This window comes from Callospermophilus lateralis, chromosome 2, assembly GCF_048772815.1.
Source record: "Callospermophilus lateralis isolate mCalLat2 chromosome 2, mCalLat2.hap1, whole genome shotgun sequence".
Taxonomy (NCBI): domain Eukaryota; kingdom Metazoa; phylum Chordata; class Mammalia; order Rodentia; family Sciuridae; genus Callospermophilus; species Callospermophilus lateralis.
Genome location: NC_135306.1, coordinates 169114527 through 169138781, shown reverse-complemented (window position 1 = coordinate 169138781; position 24255 = coordinate 169114527). Strand labels below are relative to the sequence as shown.

Here is a 24255-nt window from a genome sequence, read left to right as displayed (position 1 = left end):
TTTCTGGGAGGTCATGGTCCTTTAAAGTCTTAGGGAATAGCTGCTGTCCTCCTGAGCCACTGCCGAGGTCAGCGGTCTTCTCATTCATAGGGTGATCTGCCTGTCTCATGCTCGTCTTCCCTTTGCTGAAATCTGGTCCAGGTTTAATCTGTCAGTACGTTTCCTATTTCCTTTAGAGAACACATGATGTGGCCTACTGCTTATGTGTAAATCCATAAAGACTGGAGTTCCTTTCTATATATAACCTCCTAGAGGTTAAAAAGGAAGAATTCTGGTCACTTGTCTAATTTAAATTGTTGGAGAACATATTTCCAATTACAGAACAGGGCAAGAACAGCATTACTAAGTTGGAAACATTTGCACAGTCACCATCTGTGATATTTTTCCTTGATATTTCATAGTGAGTTGTCTCATGCCTACATTATTTTTTAATTTTTTTAACTTTTTTTAGAGAGAGAGAGAGAGAGAGAGAGAGAGAGAGAGAGAGAGAGAAATTTTAATATTTATTTTTTAGTTTTCGGCGGACACAACATCTTCGTTTATATGTGGTGCTGAGGATCGAACCCAGGCCGCATGCATGCCAGGCGAGCGCGCTACCGCTTGAGCCACATCCCCAGCCCTATTTTTTTAAAAAATATCTATATATTTTAGTTGTCAATGAACCTTTCATTTTATTTATTTATATGCAGTGCTGAGAATTGAACCCAGCATCTCACACATGCTAGGCAAGTGCTCTACCACTTAGCTGCAATCCCAGCCCTGTACATTATTCTTACCTTAAGCAATATGTGTGAAATCATGGTTTGATGTGATAGTATTTAAAATATAAACATTAAAATATAAATATTAGGAAAATTTCCCTATCTACCACCTAATATGATTTCCTGTATTACTGACATTAGCCTCCCCAACCTTGTGAAACACTTCTCTGGAATACAGACATAGAGATTTACATGGATAACTTTATATAGGCAAATCCACTACTATTTCAGCTTAGCCACAGCTGAAGCATCACAATGGTCTGTTCACAGTAACTGGTGATTAAAAATTTAGCACATTCTAGAACAATATAAAATATCTCCCTTCCTGGAAGCCAGAAATGATATGATATAGTAAGAAATTTATAATCATTACTAAATCCTTTTTTCTTTGGTAGTACTGAGGATTGAACCCAGAAGTACTGTACCCTTGAAATAGTTCCCCAAATGTTGTAATTTGGGTAATACTGTTCTTGTCCTGGTAAATGGAAATATGTTCTCTAAAAAGATACAGGCCTTTTTACTTTTTATTTTGAGACAGGGTCTCCCTAAGTTGCCAAGGCTGGCCTTGAACTTGCAATCCTCCTGCCTCAGCCTCCTGAGAAGCTGGATTAAAGGTATGTGTCACCGCACTAAACTTAAGTCCTATTTTTTTTAAAAGCCACTTGAGTTCTTTATTTAATATTTAGCGGGTTATCCATTCAGTTTTGTGTGATTGCACCTCAGCATTCGTCTGTGAAGGACTAGAATACACTGTTGTTCACTTGGTTCAATCATGCAGGCTAAACTAAAACAACACAACAAATGCTATCCATCTTTCCAACCCCACCCCCAATTCTCCATCATCAGAAGTAGAAAAAAGCTTGGCTGGGATCCATAATAATTCCATTAACCCTGCAACGAAGCATTAAATTAAACTGCCGAACCCACATTCTTCTCTTGCTACAAGGGGAAATGTACCTTGTAAGGCCTGCAGTTGTGCTAATAGATTTACTAACAAACTACATGATCACAGGAGAACACAAATAAGTGAAATAATTTGTCAAGTTGTGAACTCTGCAGTGGGGGTGCTGCAGCACCTGATGTGTTTTCCCCCTGATAATATTTAATAGAAAGATTTTAGTTGCAGAGAGTTTAAGAAACAAAAGATTTGCGTTTCTCCCGAATTTTCCAACCAATACTTTTTTATTAATTACAGGGGGCCAAAAAAAGCTGACTTGAGCCAGAAATCTGGTGGAGAGCTTCTGTTATTCCTGGTATAAATATAAATGAGCACCCTGGATACTGGGGGATTCTATGGAGGACATTTCAACTCAGTGGTAGAGAGTGGGCCGAAGCCCAAGTTCCTGACCACTAATCCAGGGCTCTCTGCCCCAGCCCAAGCTTCCTGGCCTTCCCCTAGAGAATGTGAAGATTCCTCTGCAGCAAATTCCATTTCTGGGAGTGATTTTAGTGTCTGTCTCTTTAGTGCATTACCCTGTTTCTCGGAAGCCAGAGGATCACAGGAGTCACCCAGCTCTATGTCAAAAGCAAGTCCTTCTAGGAGAGTGGCTGGGACTTGACTTGTGCTACTTTCTGGATTTCTGACACTTGAGGGTGAACACCTAAAAGCGCACAGTCATTTCAAAAAATTCCTATCTAAATTCCATGTTACATTTCATCAACCCAGAAGCAGAAAGAGGTCAAGTATGCCAGAAAATACTTCAACAGTCAGATCACTAAACAGTATTTGAAATCCGTACTGAGATCCAGAAATACAGGACACTGGAGCTGGAAGGGATCTTGGAAATCATACACTTCAACACCTTCCCTTAACAGGCTGCTCAAGGTCGTAGAATCAGTTTGTGTCAGAGTAAGAAGGAGAACCCTGGAGACCACAGTCGTCCCCTTTCTCTACTGTAGTGTGGTCTGAAGCTCCCCGTCCCCGACAGTGGTGCCATGAAGCCTGATAGACCCCTATAAAGCCAACTACTGAGCTCAGCAGTTTAATGTGTATACCCACATTCTTAAGCCTCACCTCCTACTACACCAAGCGACCGAGACCATGGTAAAGCCTGATTGGCCAAGGCCAAACCTCCCTTCTGCACATGGACCTGCTGTTTATTGCAAGGTGCAATACCTAGAAAGCACACTAGTGAGAGAGGAAGTGAGGCAGGTCCCCTAGGGCCAGCTGAACTGACACGGATGCTGTAGCAACAGACCAAACAACAACAAATCTACCCACACCTGAATTCCCTGTGCTCTCCCTGCCAGAAGCACCACCCTACAAAGAAGCAAGGCTCAAGAACTCAGCAGGCCTTTCCCACCTGCTGTACTGGCTCCTTTCTTCTCTTCCAGTCGAAGGGGCCCCAATCCACACTCCCAACATCATGACCCTCATTTCTCAGGCCACTCTGGAGTCCCCTCTGCATCTGGCCAACCCCAAGCAGGGCGAGCTTACCTGTCAGCATCTCCAAGGCCCAGGGAGGTATTTCGTTGCAGGGTCTCACGCACTACAGCCATCCCATCAGGGAGCCGGTTCAGGCGACGGGTGTAGAGGCCAAGTCCACCATCGGTCATATACCTTTTAAAAGGAGAAGAGGATGATACACGTGTATGGTCAAAAGCATTCGCACTGACTTGTTATTCAGATCCAGAAGCCCTGCGTGGCTAAGCCCTGCGAGCTCCAATGGGGGAAGAACTAAGGATTCCCTGAGGCTCTGTCACCAATCATAGCCCAAGGATAACTCAGCCACAGATTCAACCCAGAGGATCACCAGCTTGCTAGAGGGAAAAAAAAAAAAAAAAACCACTCAGCTTAATTAACTCAAACTCACAGGAATCTATGAAGCAGAAGGGAACTAGTGAATAAAATTAACTGTCAGATGTATCCATGACATACTTTTTAATGTCAGCAATTACACAAGCAGGTGTTTTACCTAAGCAATGTAAATGGAACTGACAAGTCATTAGCAAATTGTATGCAGAACTATTCCAGAGCAGTGCAGTGGGGAAAGCAGGCAGGAAAGAAAGGGGATTGCGGGGCTAGCAGAGCCCCCTTCATCATTATGGGCAAGTCACTTCTCTAGCTCTTGGGAATATCATAGCTTGTTACATGTGGGAATCTTACAAGGAGTGTGTGAGGATAACTGAGGTAAGGAATACCAAGTGCTCTGCAATCTGTATAAATCCCTAAAACTGGCAGGCATTACTATGGTTGTCATGGTCTTTGATACTGATATCTTAAGGGTTGTCACAAAACTATGTGAATAACACTTGTGCTAATTTGCCAGATCTCTTGGTGATGCTCCAAAGCTGTCTTCTGATGAAATCAGTGTTGTCAGGAAAGGAGGACCCCTGGAACTTTCTGAATAGATAGCTGACTGTCGACCAACTGGATGACTCTCTGAGAGCACAACCACTGGATCAGGTCCAAAGCAGCTGTATCTCATATCTACCTGGCTCCTCCCCAGAGGCTCCAAAAGGAGATTGGTTATGTTAAAACAGAACAGAAGGCAAAGCAAAATTTGAGTAGAGCCAGAAACCAAATTCAGATCCCTATCGCTGCAGAGCCTCATTGGATCACCTTGTAAGATCCCTGAAAACACAACCATATTATAACTCAAGATCAATAATACGTAGCAAAAGCCCCATGAGTCATTATTTCTTGACACAAGAGTCAAATGAACTAAATTATAGAGGTTTTCCTGCCTTTGGCATTTCAGCTTAGCTTATATGCGGTAGGTCCTGAGGGTTCCTGATCCCTGAGTGTCGCTCACTTCTGACTGGGGACCCTCTTGGGATATGATCTTGGAAGAACAGAACTGTGAGACGCTGTGGAGAACTAGCTACGCCAAGTGAGGGGCAGAGGAGAACGCCTTCCCTGGAGTAGCCGCAGTGATGAGCAGCTCCTAGTACTGGCCAAAGGAACTTCCATCAGGGCTGCTTCCCAGAGGTCATCTCCAAATTGGGCAACCTCATGGCCCTCTCTTCCTTCCTTAAGGACTTTAGCAATCAGATGATGCAACACCAGCATGATGAAAACCATGAGTTAATCAACCAAGTGTCAATCAACAAAGTGTTTGTGGTTGTGTGGACAAACAGCAGAATAGAGTGAGTTTTTCACTCAACTATATCAACTTAAAAAGATAAAAGCTCTCTGAATATACTAAAAATGACTGTTTTGCACATTTAAAAGTGATGAATTTTTATAAGGGAGACCAGTAGGACAAAGAAAGAAATCAGGGAGAAAGGGTACAGAAGGATGGGGGAGGTACTGGGGAGTAAAATTTATCAAATTGTGCTTTTTTCTTTTTCTTTCTTTTTCTTTCTTTTTTTTTTTTTTTTGGTACCGTGGATTAAACCCAGGGGAGCTTAATCACTGAACCACGTTCCCAGCCATTTTTATTTTTTATTTTAAGTCAGGGTCTTCCTAAGTTTCTTAGGACCTTGCTAAATTGCTGAGGCTGGCTTTGAACTTGCCATCCTCCTGCCTCAACATCCTGAGCTGCTGGGATTACAGGTGTATGCCACTACTGCCCAGCAAAATTATGCTTCTATGTGTAAAGAAATACTCCAAATAAAACCTAGCATATTGTATAATTAATAAGCACTAATAAAGATTTTTTTAAGTGGTTAATTTTATGGTATATGAATTATATCTCAATAAACACAAAATGACTAAAATTACAGTAATTAAATCATAATTTGTATAATTGCTTTTTTCACTTTTAAAATTTTAATTGGCTATACATGACTGCAGAATGCATTATAATTCATAGTGCACATATAGAGCACAATTTTTCATGTCTCTGGTTGTACACAAAGTAGAGTCACACCACTCGTGTCTTCATACATGTACTTAGGGTAATGATGTCCATCTCATTCCACTGTCTTTCCTACCCCCACGCCCCACCCCTTCCCCTCCCTCCTCTTTTCCCCTTTGCCCTATCTAGAGTTCATCTAATCTTCCCATGCATAATTGCTTTTTAATGCTTCTCTCACAAGGGACAGTAAGCTCCCTGAAGGCAGGAATTATTCTTATTTTGTTCAAATCTATATCCTGTGTGTCTCACTCATTCTAAGTACTTACTAAATCTCATTTTTGTTGAATAAATGAATGAAGCATGAAGACACAGCCACAGGTCAGAATCTAGCTAAAACTTTCTGCAAGAACACTGATTTCAGGTTCTTCCTCCTTTTAAATGTTAGTAAACTTGACATCTAAAACATGGCAAGGCAAATGAAACTTTCTATCTGCCACTATATCCCCATCCCTCCATCTATCCAGCTGTCTGTCTATGCATCCAACTGTACAACAGATGTAGTGACTAGTGACTCAGTGCACAGCTGTGGGCTACATGCATCCACCCCATAACCAGCATAAGGAGATAAAAAACACCTACCCTCAAATGCAGTAACTTGACAAGGGCTGCACTTTTTATACTAAATATCCTTTCAAGGAGAATACAGTGGAAGTTCTTCAAAATGCCATCTTGTGTACCATTAAATGAGGCAGTTTAAAAATACACACACACACACACACACACACACACACACATACATATAAAAAAATTTTTAGTTGTCAATGGACTTTTATTTTATATTTATTTATATGCAGTGCTGAGAATCGAACCCAGTACCTCACACATGCTAGGCAAGTACTTTACCATTGTGCTATAACCCCAGCCCTAAATGAGATAGTTTAATTTTGATTTTAGCAAAGACTGCCCAGCCAGCTACATAAACAAAAAGTTTTCGACTGGGGAGATCTTGTCAAAGGACAACTGAACTAATTTTAGCATTCAGTTCCCTGCTGGATTTTTATTGCTGGTACAACACATACGGTTGGGCAATTAAATGCACCTGGGCATGGACTCAGGGCCCACACAAGCATCCTCCTGGTTTGTGGCTAAGGCCGGAGAGAAGAGTCTGGTAAGCATCACAGAGATGAAAGATCAACACATGCTGCAGCCTCCCACCCAGTAATACTCATGTACAATGTGGTTTTGCTGGAAAATGATGGACCAATGAGGGTGAGAGGGCCCCAGAGAGATACAACTGAATGCTGCTGGGAACTGACTTTCTATGATAGAGGAGAGGGTAAGGGCAAGGATAAAGCAGGATCCTCTGCCTTCTCAAATATGCATCAAGAACAAAAGCCACAGAGATGAATCCAACTAATCTGGCAACGATTCTGTTTCATTCACTATGGGCACCTGGGAGTGAGGCAGACGGGTAAGGAAATGGGGAACTGACCTCTTCACCCACTTGTTTATAATAATTTATTCAATCATATTTTTAAGATACTAGTCTTCAAAATGAGTTCTGTTGTATGTCTGTCCCTAGGAGAGAGCACAGTACTGGAGATGGAGTTGTCCTCAGAATCTACCTCGCTTCCAAGAATCCAATTTAAAATATTTGTTTCTATAAAGGAAACGGAGAGGGAAGGATAAGATTACATAAAGAACCAATCAAATTCAAATTAATAAGTGAGTGAAAGGAAGCCTAGTAAAGCAGAGGAAGGAGAAAGAGATATGGGAGGGAAGAGGGGGGATTATTTCATGCATGTATGAGTTTGTCGGGATGAATCCAACTATGGATAACCATAGAGCGCCAATAAAAAAATAAATAAAATATTTCTAAGTTAGCAACCACTAATTAACAATAGTTGGGTTTACAAAAAACTTCATATATGCTTTTAAATGACTCATCTAGTCTTGGTGAAAAATGCATGTTTTTGTTGGACCTAAATTTGTATTGGAATTGGCTACTGAAAACATTATAACAGACTGCCTAGACAAAGTTAATCCCTTAACAAAGCATAATTTGCAGATGAAGCAGTTATGGCTGTGTTCATCTGAAACACTGGGCACCGCCCAGAGGTGTCAAAGAGGCTTGTGTCCCCGAAGGATCAGGAAGACAGGGAGCAACAGTTTCACCCGTCTCTAAGAGCTTACCAGGACACTCACACTGGGTGGACATGATATGACTTGCCTGAGGTCACAAGCAAAGGAACCAGTGGATCCTGGAATGAATCCCAGAGCACCAGTGTCACACCTCCTCCTCCTTGGGAAATAAATAATTAGTGCTAGAGTCTAATGAGGAGATGGCAACATCCTAAAGTTTGTTGACAGGGTTCCTGCTTAGGCTGACAAGCTACTGAACAATTTCTATGTTATCCTCCTGAGTTCTGCAGTAATGGGTGGTGGGGACTCTTTGCTTCCATCTTGCAAAGCTCCCCAGAGACCTCTGGATGGAGAGAGCAGGATACTTGACTTTGCTAAAGGGACAGAGTGAGAATTTTTCCTGCATTTCTAGGCCACCCCTGGTTGGTCCATAAGCATCAGAGTTAGGGACATGGCACACTCTTGGTAGAGCTAGGGTTCAAATATGTCCTCTGCCTCTTGCTAGCTGAGGGACACGGTACATATCATGGCTAATGAGAACTAACCACACTGGATACTTACTGGGTACTGTGCTAAGTACTTCACATAATTTAAGGCATTTAATCTTCAAAAGAATCTGATCAAGTGTATTAATCTGGGCTGGGGATGTGGCTCAAGTGGTAGCGTGCTCGCCTGACATGCGTGCAGCCAGGGTTCGATCCTCAGCACCATGTACAAACAAAGATGTTGTGTCTGCTGAAAACTAAAAAATAAATATTAAAATTAAAAAAAAAAAGTGTATTAATCTCCATTGTCCAGATGAAGAAAATAAAGCTGTGGCCAAGATCACAGCACAGGAAGGTGGATTCAAATCCCAACTTGGTTACATTGTGGTGTAATCTGGGTTTCAGTTTCCTCATCTGTAAACTGTGAGACCACAGATTCATCCATAGGGTTATGATGAGTTACATGCATGTACACATAGCCCGGGGCCTGGCACATGGGGGACTATTTCATAATTATTACCTGCTGTTTCCATCATCTGCTGTAAGTGCCTATATCACGCCACAGTGATGAACCATGTCCCCTTTCTAATGCCAAGATACTATCAGTCTCTGTGCTGGGAGGGGTTATGAAAGACCGAGTTTCTGCCCTGCTGACACTCAAAATCTACTAGGGACTAAGATAACTCTGCTACCACATGCAGAGTGGCATAACAGATGAATGTATGACAGGCTCTGAGGAGCATGACGGGTGTCACAGAGGAGTGCTATGAAAGGTGGTACTGAGCATGGCAGGGGAGTTTGCCCATCAAAGGAGGAGCCATCTGGGCTCATGGATAACAAGTGCAAAAGCAGGAAGAAATGGAAGAGGTGGGTGTGTTAAGGAAGGGTGAGTAGGGTGCTATTGCTGGAACACTGGAAACAAAGTGGAGACCTGGGCTGCATGGGGCCTGGGGCCTGGCCGTGAAGAGCTTGGCTGTCCGGCCCGTTGAGGCTGAAGCCTGTAAGTTGGAGGCATTCAGCAGAGATGCAAAGGCTCTGGTTTCTATTTCAAGGGGAACACTGACCTTTCCTATCCCTGTCTCTTTGTACTCCATTTTTTTTTTTTTTTTTTAAAGAGAGAGAATTTTTTTTTAATATCTCGGTGGACACAACATCTTTGTTTGTATGTGGTGCTGAGGATCGAACCCCGGGGCCGCACGCTTGCCAGGCGAGTGCGCACTACAGCTTGAGCCACATCCCCAGCCCTGTACTCCATTTTTAGTGAACATCTTCTCGCCGATATTTCCTTCTACAGATTTTTCAGAGCATATGGCTTCTAAATTCTGGGTCATCCCAGACCTTTGAAAAGTGACTGGATTTGTAGGGTAGACCTCACCAAAACTCTATAGAGACCTGCAAAGGCCACTTGCTGATGACAGGAACTTTCTTGATAAAATCTTGATAAAACCTTGCTACAAAAAAGTTCTGGAATCTAAGGGGGCCTGTTAGAACAAGTACACCAGATTTTGAGTCTAGGTTTCAGTAAATCGATCTCTTCCCCTTTTTTAAATGTAATGATGCAACAATGTGGAACCAAGTGTAACAGGCTGTGTGAGTCACCTCTAGAGGGAGGGAAAGGGGTTTCTCATTTCCAAAGTTCACAGTTCAACACAGCCTGAGTAAGTAAGGCAACCTGTCACTAATCTCAAAAGAAATCACCTGTCAAGAACTGGGGGAGGTGAGAAGGGACAGGAAGGGAAAGAAATGTGTACCAACTTGTTCTAGTCAAGTGCCTTTCCAATAGAGCATGACATTTTAAAAAACAAGACAAAACAAAAAAAAAAATACAACTCTCTATACAAATACAAAGAGAAAAATCTAATCAATCTAGGTGTTTGCTTTTCTTCAAAGGCATGTTAGGCTGTCTATGTTCTTTGTACACACTTCTGGTTTAAATGTGAACACAGTAAAGGAAAATGAATCAAAACCATTGTGTGTATGTAATATTCCTTGCCAATATCAACATAAATATATGAACACATACATCAACACATACTTTGTTGCACTGGTAGGAAAAAAAAAAAAAAAAAAGAGATGTGGACTGATAAAAAGCCCAGGCTGCTGCACTATGTCACCAGCATCCAAATCCCCAAGCAGGATAAGCTCTCACAGTGCCCCTCTGCTTGGTTACAACACGGCATGACATTTATTCTCTGAGTTTATTAGGATGTAAATTGAGTTGCTGCACAAACCTGTAAAAGGATCCTTTTAGTTCAGGGGCTCTTAGAAGTCAAATGAATAAACTTCACTCTGGGTCATAGAAGGATAAACCAAGGAGCTAGTCTAGCAAAGCTGCATAAATCCCTTTGAAGAATGCTGACCTTTACCAAAGAAAAAGCAGCTGCTACATTTGACTTAAGGGAGGAAGAGAAAGCATCTGAAATGCAAAAATATGATTGGGAAAAATGGGTCCAATTTTCCACTGATAATTATAATACTGCCTTGCGAAAATTTAGACGAATACTTAAAATTTTGCTTTGGAAGCCACTTGGTTCTCAAAGAGTGTTTAGGCACGGACGCTGAGGCAAATGTGGCATATTTCATTTAACAAACCTTCTTATCCCACATGACAAGTACAGAGACATATCACAGTGATGCTAATATTCTACTCAGCATATTCTTGGTAAGTTTTAAAATTAAATAAAGGTGAGTCCCATTTGAAGGATATGGTGTTGCTCCTTCTTGATAATGGGTCACCCCAAACTGATACAAAAATGACAAATAAAAAAATAACAGCAGTCTCTGGAGAAAGTCCAAGGTCAAAGTATCTTTCTCATTTGATCCCTTGGTGGTGATAGGACTGAAACCCTAAAGGCTCCAGACTGAACAACACCACAGTGAAGATACACGTAGTAAGGGTGGGGGAGAAGGAAGGAAGGAAGGAAGGGAGGGAGGGAGGGAGGGAAGGAGAGAGGAGGGAGAGAAGGAGGGAGGGAGGGAGGGAAGAAAAAAAAAGAAAGACTCATCTTTTATTTCTGTGTCTTAGCGGCCAATTCTTCCAGCACCAGCTCAAACTTCCTTGGCGCTCAGGCCTTTTGGGAAGCCCTTCCAACAACCACTGGGGCAAAGGCAGAGGGGAGTGTGGGCTGGAACGCCCCGTCACCATTTCCTACCTTTCGGCACCTAGGACTCCTGGCTCTTCGGGATGTGACCAAGCTTCTATCACTTTGCTTGTTTTAGGAGCAAGGTTCAATTTATGTCTCTAGCCACATCTTCCCATGTTTCTTTTGCTCAGTGCCGGAGCAGTCTCTCGTGGCCATACTATGTGCTGCCTTGTCTTGAATCACAGGATATGAGGAAGGCAAGCAGAAGTTACAGCTGGTCAGTTTCTTTAATGGCCACGAGCTGCCCATCAGAAATGGTTACAGCTCAAGCAGCACCACCTTTTCCTGCATTTCACTTCAATCTCGCCGAGTCCTGGCTACAAAGAGAGCCAGACAGGCTGGGAAAGCCCTGCTCAACTCTCTGGTGCAAGGCTGTAGGTGACTCTGACTTGTCCTAGTGAGCAGAGCGTGCCTCCCCAGGGAGCACTCCAACAGACGTTGCTAAGCTAATCAGACAAGGGCTCAGCTCCAGTGGGCCATCAGCAGGGCGTGGGGACAAAGGCAGCAGAGGGAAAGAGCAGGCCTGAGGTCAGGAGGAGTCAGAAGGTCCCAGGGGCCCCCTAAGGGGGCCTCACTCTAGGAAACAAGTCAGAATTTAGTCACTTCTATTCCCTAAATCTAGGAGCTGGAGAGAAGCTTGGGAGAGAACAGAAGGCACACCAAGAGCGTCTGCAACAAAACTAGCATGGGCCTCAGCCTCTACTTGGTACTCAAAGGATGGGCTACAAAGGCCTTCAGCATCACCTGGCAGCTTTTTAGAAATGGCATAACCCAGATTTTCTGAATCAGACTCTGTACCTCAACAAGTTTCCCAGGCAATGCAGATGCATGTTGAACAACAAGAAGCACTGGGCAGCAGTCTCTGTGGGGATTGTTCATGGCAGTGAAAATGCATGTGTTTCTATTCATTTCTTATTATGGTGTTTTTGAGTCTCATGTTTTAGAGTAGATGCAATATTTCTTTCTTCTTTTTTTAAAGAGAGAGTGAGAGATGGAGAGAGAGAGAGAGAGAGAGAGAGAGAGAGAGAGAATTTTTTAATATTTTTTTAGTATTTTTAGTATTTTTTTTTTTTTTTTTAGTTTTCGGCGGACACAACATCCTTGTTTGTATGTGGTGCTGAGAATCGAACCCAGGCTGCACGCATGCCAGGCGAGCGCGCTACTGCTTGAGCCACATCCCCAGCCCCTAGATGCAATATTTCAATGACGAGGCACATATGTATTTTTAAAACAAATACAACCAAAAGGAAGACAGACGCTCCTAATTTTTTCTGCAGTTATGGACACTATGAAAAACAAGTGGAAGCTAAAGTCCCCAGAATATTTATGTGGGGACATTGCATGCTGTTTGAGTCAGCTCTAGGCTCCAAGTTAGCAATGCCTCTACCCAAGCAGGGCCAATGTGGACCTGGCTGAGTGAGTTCCTTCGATATATTCTGCAAAGATTTCCACACTGAGAAATGACTTTTGTTTTGTTTGCTATAAATGGGTTCAGTAGTTATACATGGCCTTGCTAGAGTTCACACATCACCCTGAATTTTAGCACACAGTCTCCATTTCATCACTGCATGGGTCTTGTTCTCACCTAACTCCCAGAAAAGGAGTGATGGATCAAGTGGGAATTTTTCTGCAGAGTGGTAAAACATGCTACCAAGGACGATACACTTCTGCATAATGCCATGGTGGCGCACGTCTGTAATTCCAAAGACTCAGGAGGCTGAGGCAGGAGGATCATGAGTTCAAAGCCAGCCTCAGCAACTTAGCAAGGCCTAAGCAACTTAGTGAGACCCTGTTTATAAATAAAAAATTAAAAAAAAAAAAAGGGCTGGGGGTATGGCTCAGTGTTAAAGTGGCCCTAGGTTTTATCCCTAGTACCAAAAAAAAAAAAAAAGAAGAAGAAGAAAAAAGAAATAGAAAAAAGCCATTTGACTTTCTATAAGTCTCACAAAATTCCAACTAACACTAATTTCCAGAGCATTCAAGCTAAGCTTACCTAAATGCCATAAGAATTTTAATTTTAAAAAAGCCATAACAGTGCTAATAACATACATACTTAAACACACAGAGAGCCAAAGATGATAACAATAGCATACTTCTCACCCTGTTTAAATAAATAGACACATGTAAAATGTAAAACTTTCATTATAGTCCATGACTATGCTTGTTTAAAAGGGGAGTACCTGGGTGCCCTTCTGAATAAATGCTGCCGCGTTGGAAATCGGACAGTCCCGTGTCTGGAATTTGGTCTTGCCTGAATTCTCTTTATTGTGGTTCAACTGTCAGTGTGGGATTGCAGCAAATATTTCTAGCACAAGAAGGAAGCTTTTTGTCCACGCTGTGAAAGATGAAACACATCCTAACACACAGGAGACAACTCTCTAGACAAAGCCCCTTTAAGCTCTTTCTTGGCATGAAACAGATGGTGAAAGGAGACGGACTGATATCCAGGAAGTCTCAAACCTCAGAAAACACCTGACTCATCTGGGGGAATGGAGAAAAATACATACTCTCAGGCCCGGGCTTCACAGAGGCAGGATGTCTTTAGTGGGGTTCAAACCCTGAAATTTTTGAAAATATAGACTTTAGGTTGAGAGCCTTTTTAAGAAAAACTATACAGAAAGTACAGAGTTCCCTTATTTTTTCCCTTCCAACTTCTGAACTATAACATTTTGCATTAGGGTGGTATATTGTTTTTGTTTGTTTGTTTGTTTTGTTTTGACCAGGGATTGAATCCAGGGGCACTCAATCACTGGGCCTCATCCCCAGCCCTTTTTAAAATATTTTATTTAGAGACAGTGCCTCGCTAACTTGCTGAGCTGAGGTTGGCTTTGAACCCCTGATCCTCCTGCCTCTCATCCTCCCAAGCAGCTGGGATTACAGGAATGTGCCACTGCATCCGGCTACATCATTACATCCGATGAACCAATATTGCTAATTATTAACTAAAGTCCACCACTGACACCAGGTTTCACTCTACATTATACAGTTCTATGGGTTTTGATAAATACTTAATGTCGTGTATTCACCAGGATAGTATCATAGAGTGTAACACTAACATCCTAAAAAAAAAAAAAAACAAAAAAAAACACACTGTGCTCTACCTCTTTATCTCCCACACTGCCTTCATTTTAAATAAATATGTGAGTAATTCTCCTGTCAGATGAAACTGTCAGAAACACTGCCTTAAATCTGGAAAACAGCTAGATGGGCACCAGCTTCCTTAACGATTAGCTGCCTCAATGTGACTACAGCAACATGATAATTTAAGTGTCAAATCCTTACAGTAACTAGTCTTGGCCTCTTCTTGGTGTTAAGGGGACAAGGTTCACATTAACAGTACCTAGGTTAAAGCTGATCACCGATGTCCCCTCCATCTGAGATCAGGGCTTGCTGACAAAGAGTTGATAGAACTCTTAAGTTTCTTCCAAAATATCAGTGCACTCATGGTCTGGATGTAAGGAACTACTGGCCTCAAAGAAGTCCACCTGGAAATCCAGGTGGCTAGCCCAGGCAGGAGGGAGCAGCGTTTGGCAAGCTGAATTCACAGCACTATGGATACCACATGGGTGGATCATCATAATCAGATGTCCCTATCTTGGAAAAGCCTCCTACATTGTCAAAAGAGTCCTTCCCCACAAGCACTTCCACAACATGGACACATGCTTGCCAACCCTCTGTAGGCTGCTATACCTTATCAACCCTAGGGTCATAGATAGGGGCTCCCCAAGCCCCCTCAACTGCTCACAGGTTCACTTTTTCCATTAAGTCAGCAGAATTTCTGTTGGTCTTGAAGACTGTGCAGATGACTAGAGCCCTGGGGTGGGAGTCACACATCCAGTGTCTCTTTCTTTCTGGTTTCACATCAAGAGCCCCAGGTAATAACCATAGTCTCTACCAAACCCAGGAGGAACCAGCTGGCGTTTGGTTTAGGTCATGCAAGTTTCACCTTGTCTAATCTCCATTGCAGCTGAAAGAAATGCCAAAGTATACTGAGAGAGGATGAAGGAGGAAGGCGCCTAACTTGTCACTGGGAGATGGTCCCTTCTGCAAAACCAAGGCACAAAGCAGGCATTGGGATCATCACCCAAACTCAGCATTTGAGGGACAGAGAGCTGCAGGAAGGGTTGTACTAGAGCCACCCACAGGCCTTTCCCTTAGAGGTGGCCTGAACTTGAGGTGGAAGCAAACAGGTAGGTGTTTGCATAGGGTTCAGCAAGGGCCAAAGCTGGGAGAGAGAACAGAAAAGGATTCTTAGAGGAAAGAACCATCAAGGGGCATCCTGAAAGTGTTTGCCAGGTAGCCTTGGGCTGGGGTAAGGAAGTAAGTTCACACAGGCATGCAACTACAAACACAGAGGAACTAAAATGTAAAAGGAATTCAGGGTGTGGTTTCAGACGCTTTCTCCCAGGTAACATGTTCATCAAAGTAATGATGATTATCCTAGAATTCATTCTAAATGGGATTCAAGCCAAGTGCAGTGGTGCACACCTGCACAATTCCAGTGGCTCGGGAGGCTAAGTCAGGAAGATCGCAGGTTCAAAGGCAGCCTCAGCAATAGCACTAAGCAACTCAGTGAGACCCTGTCTTTAAATAAAATACAAAATAGGGCTGGGGATGTGGCTCAGTGATCAACTGTCCCTGAGTTCAATCCCCAGTATCACCTTCCTCACAAAAAATGGGATTCAATAAATATATCCCCAATAGAAACAGATGCATAGAACTCTGGCCTTCAAGGGTAGAGGATGAATCCAAAATTAAGTGACTTTGGGATACTCAAATTCTCTGCTGCTAGATCCAGCAAGAACAGAAGACAGCTGGGTACAGTGGTGCATGCCTGTAATCCCAGCAACTAGGGAGGCTGAGGCAGTAGGATCCCAGGTTCAAGGGCAGCCTCAGCAATTTAGCAAGGCCCTAAGCAACTTAGTGAGACCCTGTCTCAAAATAAAATATAAAAAGGGTTGGGGGTATAGCTCAGTGGCAAAGTGCCCCTGGGTTCAAACCCTAGTACCGAACAAATAAATAAACAAACAAACCCTCTCCCCCAAACCGAAGACACAACAGCTGACCACACAGGATGCCTGAGCCTATTCACTTCTGCACATGTCTATGTGTACAGTCACCTTAGAAACAGTACCCAGGCAGCCACCAACACTGTTGGTTCTCTGTGGGAGCAGGCTGACCTCTGGCGGTCTAAAAGCCATACTCAATGTTAAACATTTATCATTTTAAACAAACAAATAAAAAGGACCAATTTCTTAATGATATGTTCTATAGCTAAAGTTTGACAATGCTGTTGCTGATGTGGACTTACTAATGATATTGGGATTCTAAAAAGCCACACCTATTCTCACCCTTCCACTATGTACCTCCTGCCCTCAAATCAGACTGTAATATTTGTTCAAAAAAGGGCCTGAACTTAAAAAGTAAGTTTGTAAAACACTGAGCTAAAACACCTAAAAATTGGGAAGTTCATATTTTTAACTAAGTAAAATTCTAAATCTCTCTGGGTATGGTGGCACGTACTTGTAATTCCAGTGATTCAAGAGGCTAAGGTAGGAGGATCACAAATTCAAGGCCAACTTCAGCAACTTAGGAAGACTTTGTCTCAAAATAAAATTTAAAATGGCTGGGGGTGTAGCTCAGTGGTAAAGTACTCCTGGGTTCATTCCAAATACTGAAAAAAAAAAAAATAATAATAATAAGATTCTAGACCTCCATACTGATGATCCCCAAATGTGCTGTATGTCCATGAAAGTGGCTTGTGATATATTCATGTGGGAAACAAGACTTTGGCTGAGGTATTGCAGATGGGCCCATCCATACCCTGGGCCAAGACGGGCACATCTCACAGCTGTAAAAAGACTTTTGAAGTACCCAAAGATGAATCCCAAGCCTTCCTCCCCTCACCTACTGTACCCTCACCACCCCAACCTCCAAGAAAAATGCTGCACCACCTAATCCTGAAAAGAGCCCATGGTGAGAATTCTTAAAATCTTAAAAAAAAAAAAAAAAAAAAAAATCAAAGTCTTAGAATGAAAAGTCATCTTACGTAAACCAAGAACCAGGGGAAAAGAGAAAATGTCAATCAGCAAGTAACATCCAGGGATCTCTCAGGGTGAGCCATAGAAAGTTACTCTTTTCCACCCAGGTTAGTAAAGTGTGTTTTACTCAAAACAATGCCCAGGGGTCTTGCCATGGTACAAGCTCAAAGTACAGGTGATATGTTCTCATGTCTGAAACACCTGTGTTGATCTTCTCCTGAGCATGAGACGTTCCCACTCCAAGGTGCTCTACTTTATCTTTTATATTGACATCAAAACAGGAGGTCTTCTAAGATCAGCTCCCCTGCCTCCCATGTAAGACACCAGACTGAGAAGGTGACACCTCTAGAAGCTCACTTTAATGCTCACTTTAAATGCAGCATTCAGAAAAATACCCATGGCAGACAGTCTCATGGAACTACAGAATATGAGGTGTGAAAGGGATTTCAAAGATTTCTTAGTCTGATGATTTTTCAGATGCAGAGGGAGATGAAGAGAATTTAAGTGACTTGCTCAAAGAAATACAACTAGAAAGCAGTTATTGATGTGTTCTCATTTTAACACATTTGTATTTTCAGTAAATCCCTGTAAGTCCCTTTTTCTGTCTTTTATGATGCAGTTGAAGCCTAGCTCCAACACTTTACATTTTCTGTGAGGGTCTGCTTGTCTACCTTTATTCTCCAGCCTCTCACTCAATAAAGGTTGGATGACAATGATCATAACAACGTTAGGACCAATATCTTTGTTTTGATATTCCTAGTCCCTAGAACAGTGCCTGGAACTCTTAAGGTAGGTATCCAGTAAGTGTTTATTGGTAGATGGAATGAAAGAATAAATAACAATCAACAATTGAATCACTTCCATGAACATTGTATGTGTTAAGCATTTGGGAAATACAAAAAGAAATGAGTACATGCCTATAATTCCAGTGGCTTGGGACATTGAGGCAAGAGGATCATGAGTTCAAAGCCAGCCTCAGCAATTTAGTGAGGCCCTAAGCAGCTTAGTGAGACTCTGTCTCCAGAAACAAATAAATAAACAAACAAACAAAAAACAGACTCAGGATGATTTGCCTTAGTGATTAAGCACTCCCCATCCCCATCCCTGGGTTCAATTCCTGGTACCAAAAAATAAATAAAGAAAGAAAGAAAGAAAGAAATGAGATATGGCCTTGCATCTGCTTTAGAGATAACTCAAATACTATAAATAGCAATACCTAAAGGGTGCAAGGCTTCCAGGAAACGGGGGCCTTCCAGGCAATGGATAATGACAGAGCAGGCCTGGAGGCAGCATTCAAGGTCCCATTCAAGGGACAGCATGGTATGAGTAGAGTCCCTTACACTGGGAATAACATTAGTGCCAAGCTCTGTGGCATCCCAAATCTGAGCTGAAGGTATGTTCACTGCCCTGTGGCTAAATGCCCCTTTGCCCATGATTTTAAAAAACAGAATAAAAAGTAAAACCAGCAGAGTGGGGAGCTAGGTTAGAAAGGCTAAAAACTGTGTTTCTTCCTTAACATCTGAACATCTGGGGGCCAGGATGGGGCTACAGGAGTGTTTGCAGGAGCGGCAGGTGCAGCGCAAGTGTGTTGGTGAGCATGGCTCTCCCTGCAGCCAGGCAGCTGCTGGAGCTCTAGGGGTAACATGGGCCTGAGACATCCAAAGAGCCAGGCAAACCAGCCAGCCTATGGACACAGAGGAGTCAACGGTGACCTGAAGTAGGAAGGGCAAGGGTGCCCAGCAACAGCTGCAGCACTCTGTGGGGAAGGGTGGGCTGAGAGGCAGCCAGGACATAGGCCAGTGACCTCCAGAGGAAGAAGTAAGCTGAAGCTGGTTGCCTAAGGGACACTCAAATTACCTTCCATCAATGCAGCAGGAGCAGTAGTCATAACAGTTGTCTGATGCAGCACAGACAAAAGAATGGGGTCCCTGATTTTTTTTCTCACCCTTCAACTTGTTCAAATGCTTCCACTTTGACAAGAATGGTAGATAAGCTGAAGTCATGATTCAAATGTGGCTGGGGGCAAAGCTGAATTCCACAGACTCCACAAAGTTGAGAGTATGTTCCATATTTTAACAGTTGTACACTTTAAAAACCCATCCCTTTTCTTACATGAATAATAGGTAGTGACATCTCCAGTAATGTCTCCGCGGGTGTGTAGACAATAGGTGTACAGAAGCTGTCCCCAGCCACAGTCCACTCTGCTTCCAAAACTGGAAGGAAGCAGGAGTGTGTGAATTCTGTGTTTATTAGTACCGGGAATGGGTTAGGTCATTTTCAGAAGAAACAACTTTGGTGTCCCTGCTACTACTCCCATCTGGTATGACCTGTGGACACCTGGCTTTCCAATGGGATTCCTTTCTCTTGAATGCAATGTCTAGTTCTGTGCCCCCCCACCCCCCGAAATTGAGCCATAGGGATTCCTCTGGGAACTGGGACATTCTGAATCTGAAGCTGGCAGGTCTTTGATAGAGCATCTCACTGTTCTCACCACATTCAGGAATCCCTCTAGAGTCTCTGAATACATTTTTTTTTTTCCAGAATCTACTTGAATATACCCAGGAGCAGGGAGTAATGAGGCTCATGTCTTTGCAACACAGTTGGACAGGTCTAATTTTCAGCACTTTTTTTCCTGATGTCGATTAATAGTCATCTTAGTGTTTAGGCAATGAAAAACTGAAGTGTCCATTCCAGACATGGTTCCAGTTTGGTTCTCAGGAACCTACTGCTTAACTAAGTATTTCCCATGCCATGCATATCTACTTTCTGCAAACATTTCAACTATGTTCTGGGTTTTGAACTCTGAACGCTCCTTGTTACCTTTTCCCAAACAAACCTCTGCTTTTTTCTGAACTTCTTAAAACCTGGCAACAAGAACAAAACAGATTCTTGATAGTGTGTAACCAGGAGATACTGTTTCCCACATTATTATTCTATGAATTGAGCTGCCTTAGCTTTCCATCCATGTGACAAAATGCCTGGGAAAAACACCTCAGAGGAGCAAAGATTTATTTTGGCTCATGGTTTCTGAGGTTTCAGTCCATGCTCACTTGACTCCCTTATTTTTGGGCCTGTGGCGAGGCAGAGCATCCTGGTGGACAACGGGTGGTGGAGTCAAGTAGCTCACTCATGGCTGCCAGGAAGGAGAGGTGGGGGCAGGGGGAAGGGTCCAGGGACAAAATACATCCTTCAAAGGCACATCCCCAGTGACTCATCTCTTCCAACTAGGCTCTGCTTCCCACAGTTTCCACCACCTCCCAACAGTGCTACGGGATGGGGACAAGGTCTTCAACACATGAGCCTTTGAGGGACCTTTCAGATCCCAAACTGTAATGCCAGCTGAAGGTTAATGTATAGCTCTTTAAAATCAAGAAAAATCCTTGTGCCTCAGAAAATAAAACCCAGCAAGTAGCAGCACCAAAAGAGAAGAGACGGAGGTCTCAGTGGCTTTCCTCAAGTTTGCTGAAACTGGCTGCTGCCTCTAGTGGCTGTGTGATTCTGAATAAGAGACTTCCCGTTCTCAGTTTCCACCTCTCTAAAATGGGGATGACAACATGTGTCAGGCCTCCTAGCATATCTATAAGAATTGGACAAAGATGGACCCAGTGGTAGACACCTGTGATCCCAGCTATTTGGAAGACTGCGGCAGGGGGATTACAAGCCCCAGGCCAGCCTTGGCAACTTAGTGAGATCCCATCTCAAAAAATACAGAGGGCTGGGGATGTAGCTCATATAGCTCAGTGGTACAACACCACTGGGTTGGAGGAGGGAGGGAGGAAGACGAGGAAAAGGAAGAGGAAGAAGGAGGAGGAGAAAAAGAGGTGGTAGAGAAGGAGAAGAAAAAAAGAAGAATATTATTATTATTATTCAACAAGATAATGCCTGAAAGATACCTGTAACAAGAAAACCACTTAGTAAAGACTAGCTGAGTTGGGCATGGTCCTACATGTCTGTAATCCCAGTAGCTCTGGAGGCTGAGGCAGGAGGATCATGAGTTCAAAGCCAGCCTCAACATCTTAGCGAGGCCGAAAGCAACTCATTGAGACTTTTTTTTATAAAAAAAGGGCTGGGGGTCTGGCTCAGTGGTTAAGCACCCCTGGGTTAAAAAAAAAAGACTAGCTGCATTATTATCATTATTTTTAGCAACCGCAGCAGCACCACCACTACCTCCTGCTTTCTGATTCTTCACTTCACCTGTTACTAAGCACATAGAATAGGTCTGATGGAAGGTAAAAATAGAGGAGTCAGATAACATAAATGCCCTGTTCCAGGACACTGTGACCTGGGAGACAGATGGTTATCTATCAGTCAAGCCAAAAGGAAGTAAGAGGAGCCTTCTAGAGGTGTAGCTCAGGAACCCAGAGGAGGCAAGCCTGATGTCTGCCACGGAAAGTTCCACAGCTTAGGCTGACTCCCAGAGGACTGTGGCAGGTGGCTGAGAATGAGGGGGAAGGATTTATAGACAGAGAGCAGACCCATGCAGAGGTGTGTGAGTGTGGTGTCTAAATCAAGGAAAACGTCTGAGGTAGAGTGACGGGACAGGATGGGGAGAGGAGATGGCAGAAAAGTGAAGCCACGAGGTTCAGTAAGTGGGTCCTTTATTAGATCCCCAAATGCATATTAGGTGTCATGCCCTATGCCAGGTCCTGCAGACACAGTGGAATGTGAGAAAGACCAGTCTGTGCCTCTGCAAAGCTTACAATATGGGGGCTGTAGGGAGGGTCTCCTGGGGCGTGCTGGATGTGGGTAGGATGTGGCAGACTGCGCTTTCCAAAGATGACCACAGCAATAACTCCCATCACACACGCTCTTCTTCAAAGAGCCAGCCTGTCACTGGAAAGTGGGATGTGTTTCTTCCTCTAGAATTTGGAGGGCCTGGGGCTGCTTTAACCATACAGAAGGACAGGAATGACACCAACTTCCAGGGCTGGATCATAAAAGGTGATGTGACTTCCACTGAGCTCAATGAGATTCTCGCCCCAGAGCCTGCAGCCCCATCTAAGAAATCTACAATCCCAAGGCCTCTGTGCCTTGAGGAAGCCAAGAGGCTCCGGGAGGCAAGCCATCCTTGCCTTCCAGTCATCCGGGCCCAGCCCATGTATCTGGGTGGGAATGAACAAATTCTGTGGTGGCTCTCCAGTCCTGGAGGTATTGCAGGTCAAGCTCCAAGACCACACACGAGAGACAAGCCTTCTCCACTGTACTTTGTACCAATTCTCAATGCAGAGACCCTGTGAATTTGAAAAAATGGTGACTTCTAGCAGCTGAACCAGGGGGATTTTTTTGCTGAGACCGCACAGAGCTGCTGGGCACACGTAAGCAGATATGTAATCAGGTTTCAGACTTCCCTGATGATGGTGGGATGGACCTGTTGGATAAGTGTTGAGATCAGATGAGGGAACCATCCAAGGGGTGGGATGGCATTATCTGGGTGAGAACTGGGAGCAGTAACACTAAAGGAAACCAGAGAGAGAGAGACAGTTGAGAGGCAGCCACCATAACACGTAGTGACTGATGATCTGGGAATGAGGCAACAGAAGAGTGTGAGAGTCTTTCTGGGCTTGGGGTTTGGAAGAAAACTTGATAGTAGAAACACAGGAGTAGAAACAGGTTTGGGGCAAGGAGAAGAGTTAGACTTGGACACTACACAGCTTCCATGAAAGACCCAAAGCAAGTGGCTGAGCCTGCACTGAGGTCGGGCTGGCTGCACTTGAGTCCTAGCTCCCCAACCCACCAGCTCTGCGACCTTGGGTAAGTTCCAGATGCCCTCCAATCCCCTGTGTCCTCATCAGGAGAATGGGAAGAAGAGTTCTCAAGCAACAGATTAAAGTGGGGATGAAAAGAGAAAATGCAATGAAGTATGGTCCACAGTCCTGATGTTTAGAAGTGTTCAACATGCAAGATTACTTAACATTGATATCACGATCATCATTATTGTTAACTATCACGCACACCTGATCAGAGGCCAGGCAGTTCTTTGTCCCCAGGGAGCCTGGCTGCAGGGCATTCAATGAAGGCTGTTCCCAAGGAACCTCGCACACACCTCTGGTGAATGGCTTTGTCAACTGAAGTCTGTGTGGACTTCTTGAATGGCCACACCAGCCTGCAATCCCCGCCCCCTTCAACTCAACGGCTGAGTGGTTTTAATTAACAACTCCCACAGAGTGGCAAAAGCCACTCAGTTAATAAAGCTCTAACTTGCCCTGCATGGTTCTGAGGTCTCTGGTGACACTAAGCTTGTCATTGTGAGTTTTGTTTGGGTTCCTGGTGGGTGGGGGGCAAGGGGAGTAGAATTTCACCAGAGAAATGCAGGTGTCCCAGCTACAAAGGCTGGAAGTCGTAGGTGACTGAGACGTCCACCTTGTGAGAGTCAACCACAGGAAGCCCGTTGCTGGAGGCGCTTCAGTAAATCACAGGGGCAGCTGGCTCCAGATCTGAACTTCACCGCCTCTGACCGTTTCATCGGTTCTCATTTCCAACATACACACGGCCAGGTTTTCCCTCACTTGCTTTCTGTGCAAGCACCAGGGAATGTTGATACAAGTGTTTCTAATGCTGCAGTAAAGACCTGTGACATTTAGGTGAAACTAAACCTGTAAGAATGCTTTCTAGGCAGCAGTACCTGCCTTCACCCTGCTCCAGCCTCTCCAGAGGTATTTTTAAGTTCCCATGAAACCCAGCGCTCTGATTCTCACTCTTCTGAATTCCACTTTCCCATTCTAGCACTCCTCAAAGTGGCACAAGATAATTTCCAGGACTTCCAAGGTCTTCCTTTCTGGTCTTGCCTTGCACATATTCAAAGCATGAGCCTAGTAACAGTGACAAGACATACTGTACAGAGCCTGGGAGCACAGGCTTTGAATTCAGTCTGGTTGAATGGTTTGTTCTAGCAATTACCTCTCTGTGAGCTGGTCAAATAACTTAACCTCTCTGAGCTTCTA

At 43.7% G+C, this 24255-nt stretch overlaps 1 protein-coding gene across 2 annotated transcripts in view; it reads right to left on the bottom strand.

The window, feature by feature from the left end:
- Nav2 (neuron navigator 2) overlaps positions 1-24255 on the bottom strand; it is a 260239-nt gene that overhangs the window by 117810 nt on the left and 118174 nt on the right. For both annotated transcript variants that reach the window (XR_013090419.1, XM_076846985.1), the window contains exon 10: positions 3199-3321. Coding sequence is in view for 1 of the 2 variants with exons in the window: in XM_076846985.1 (XP_076703100.1) it covers positions 3199-3321 (123 nt within the window). In the remaining variant the exon portion in view is untranslated. The remainder of the gene's footprint in view (positions 1-3198; positions 3322-24255) is intronic.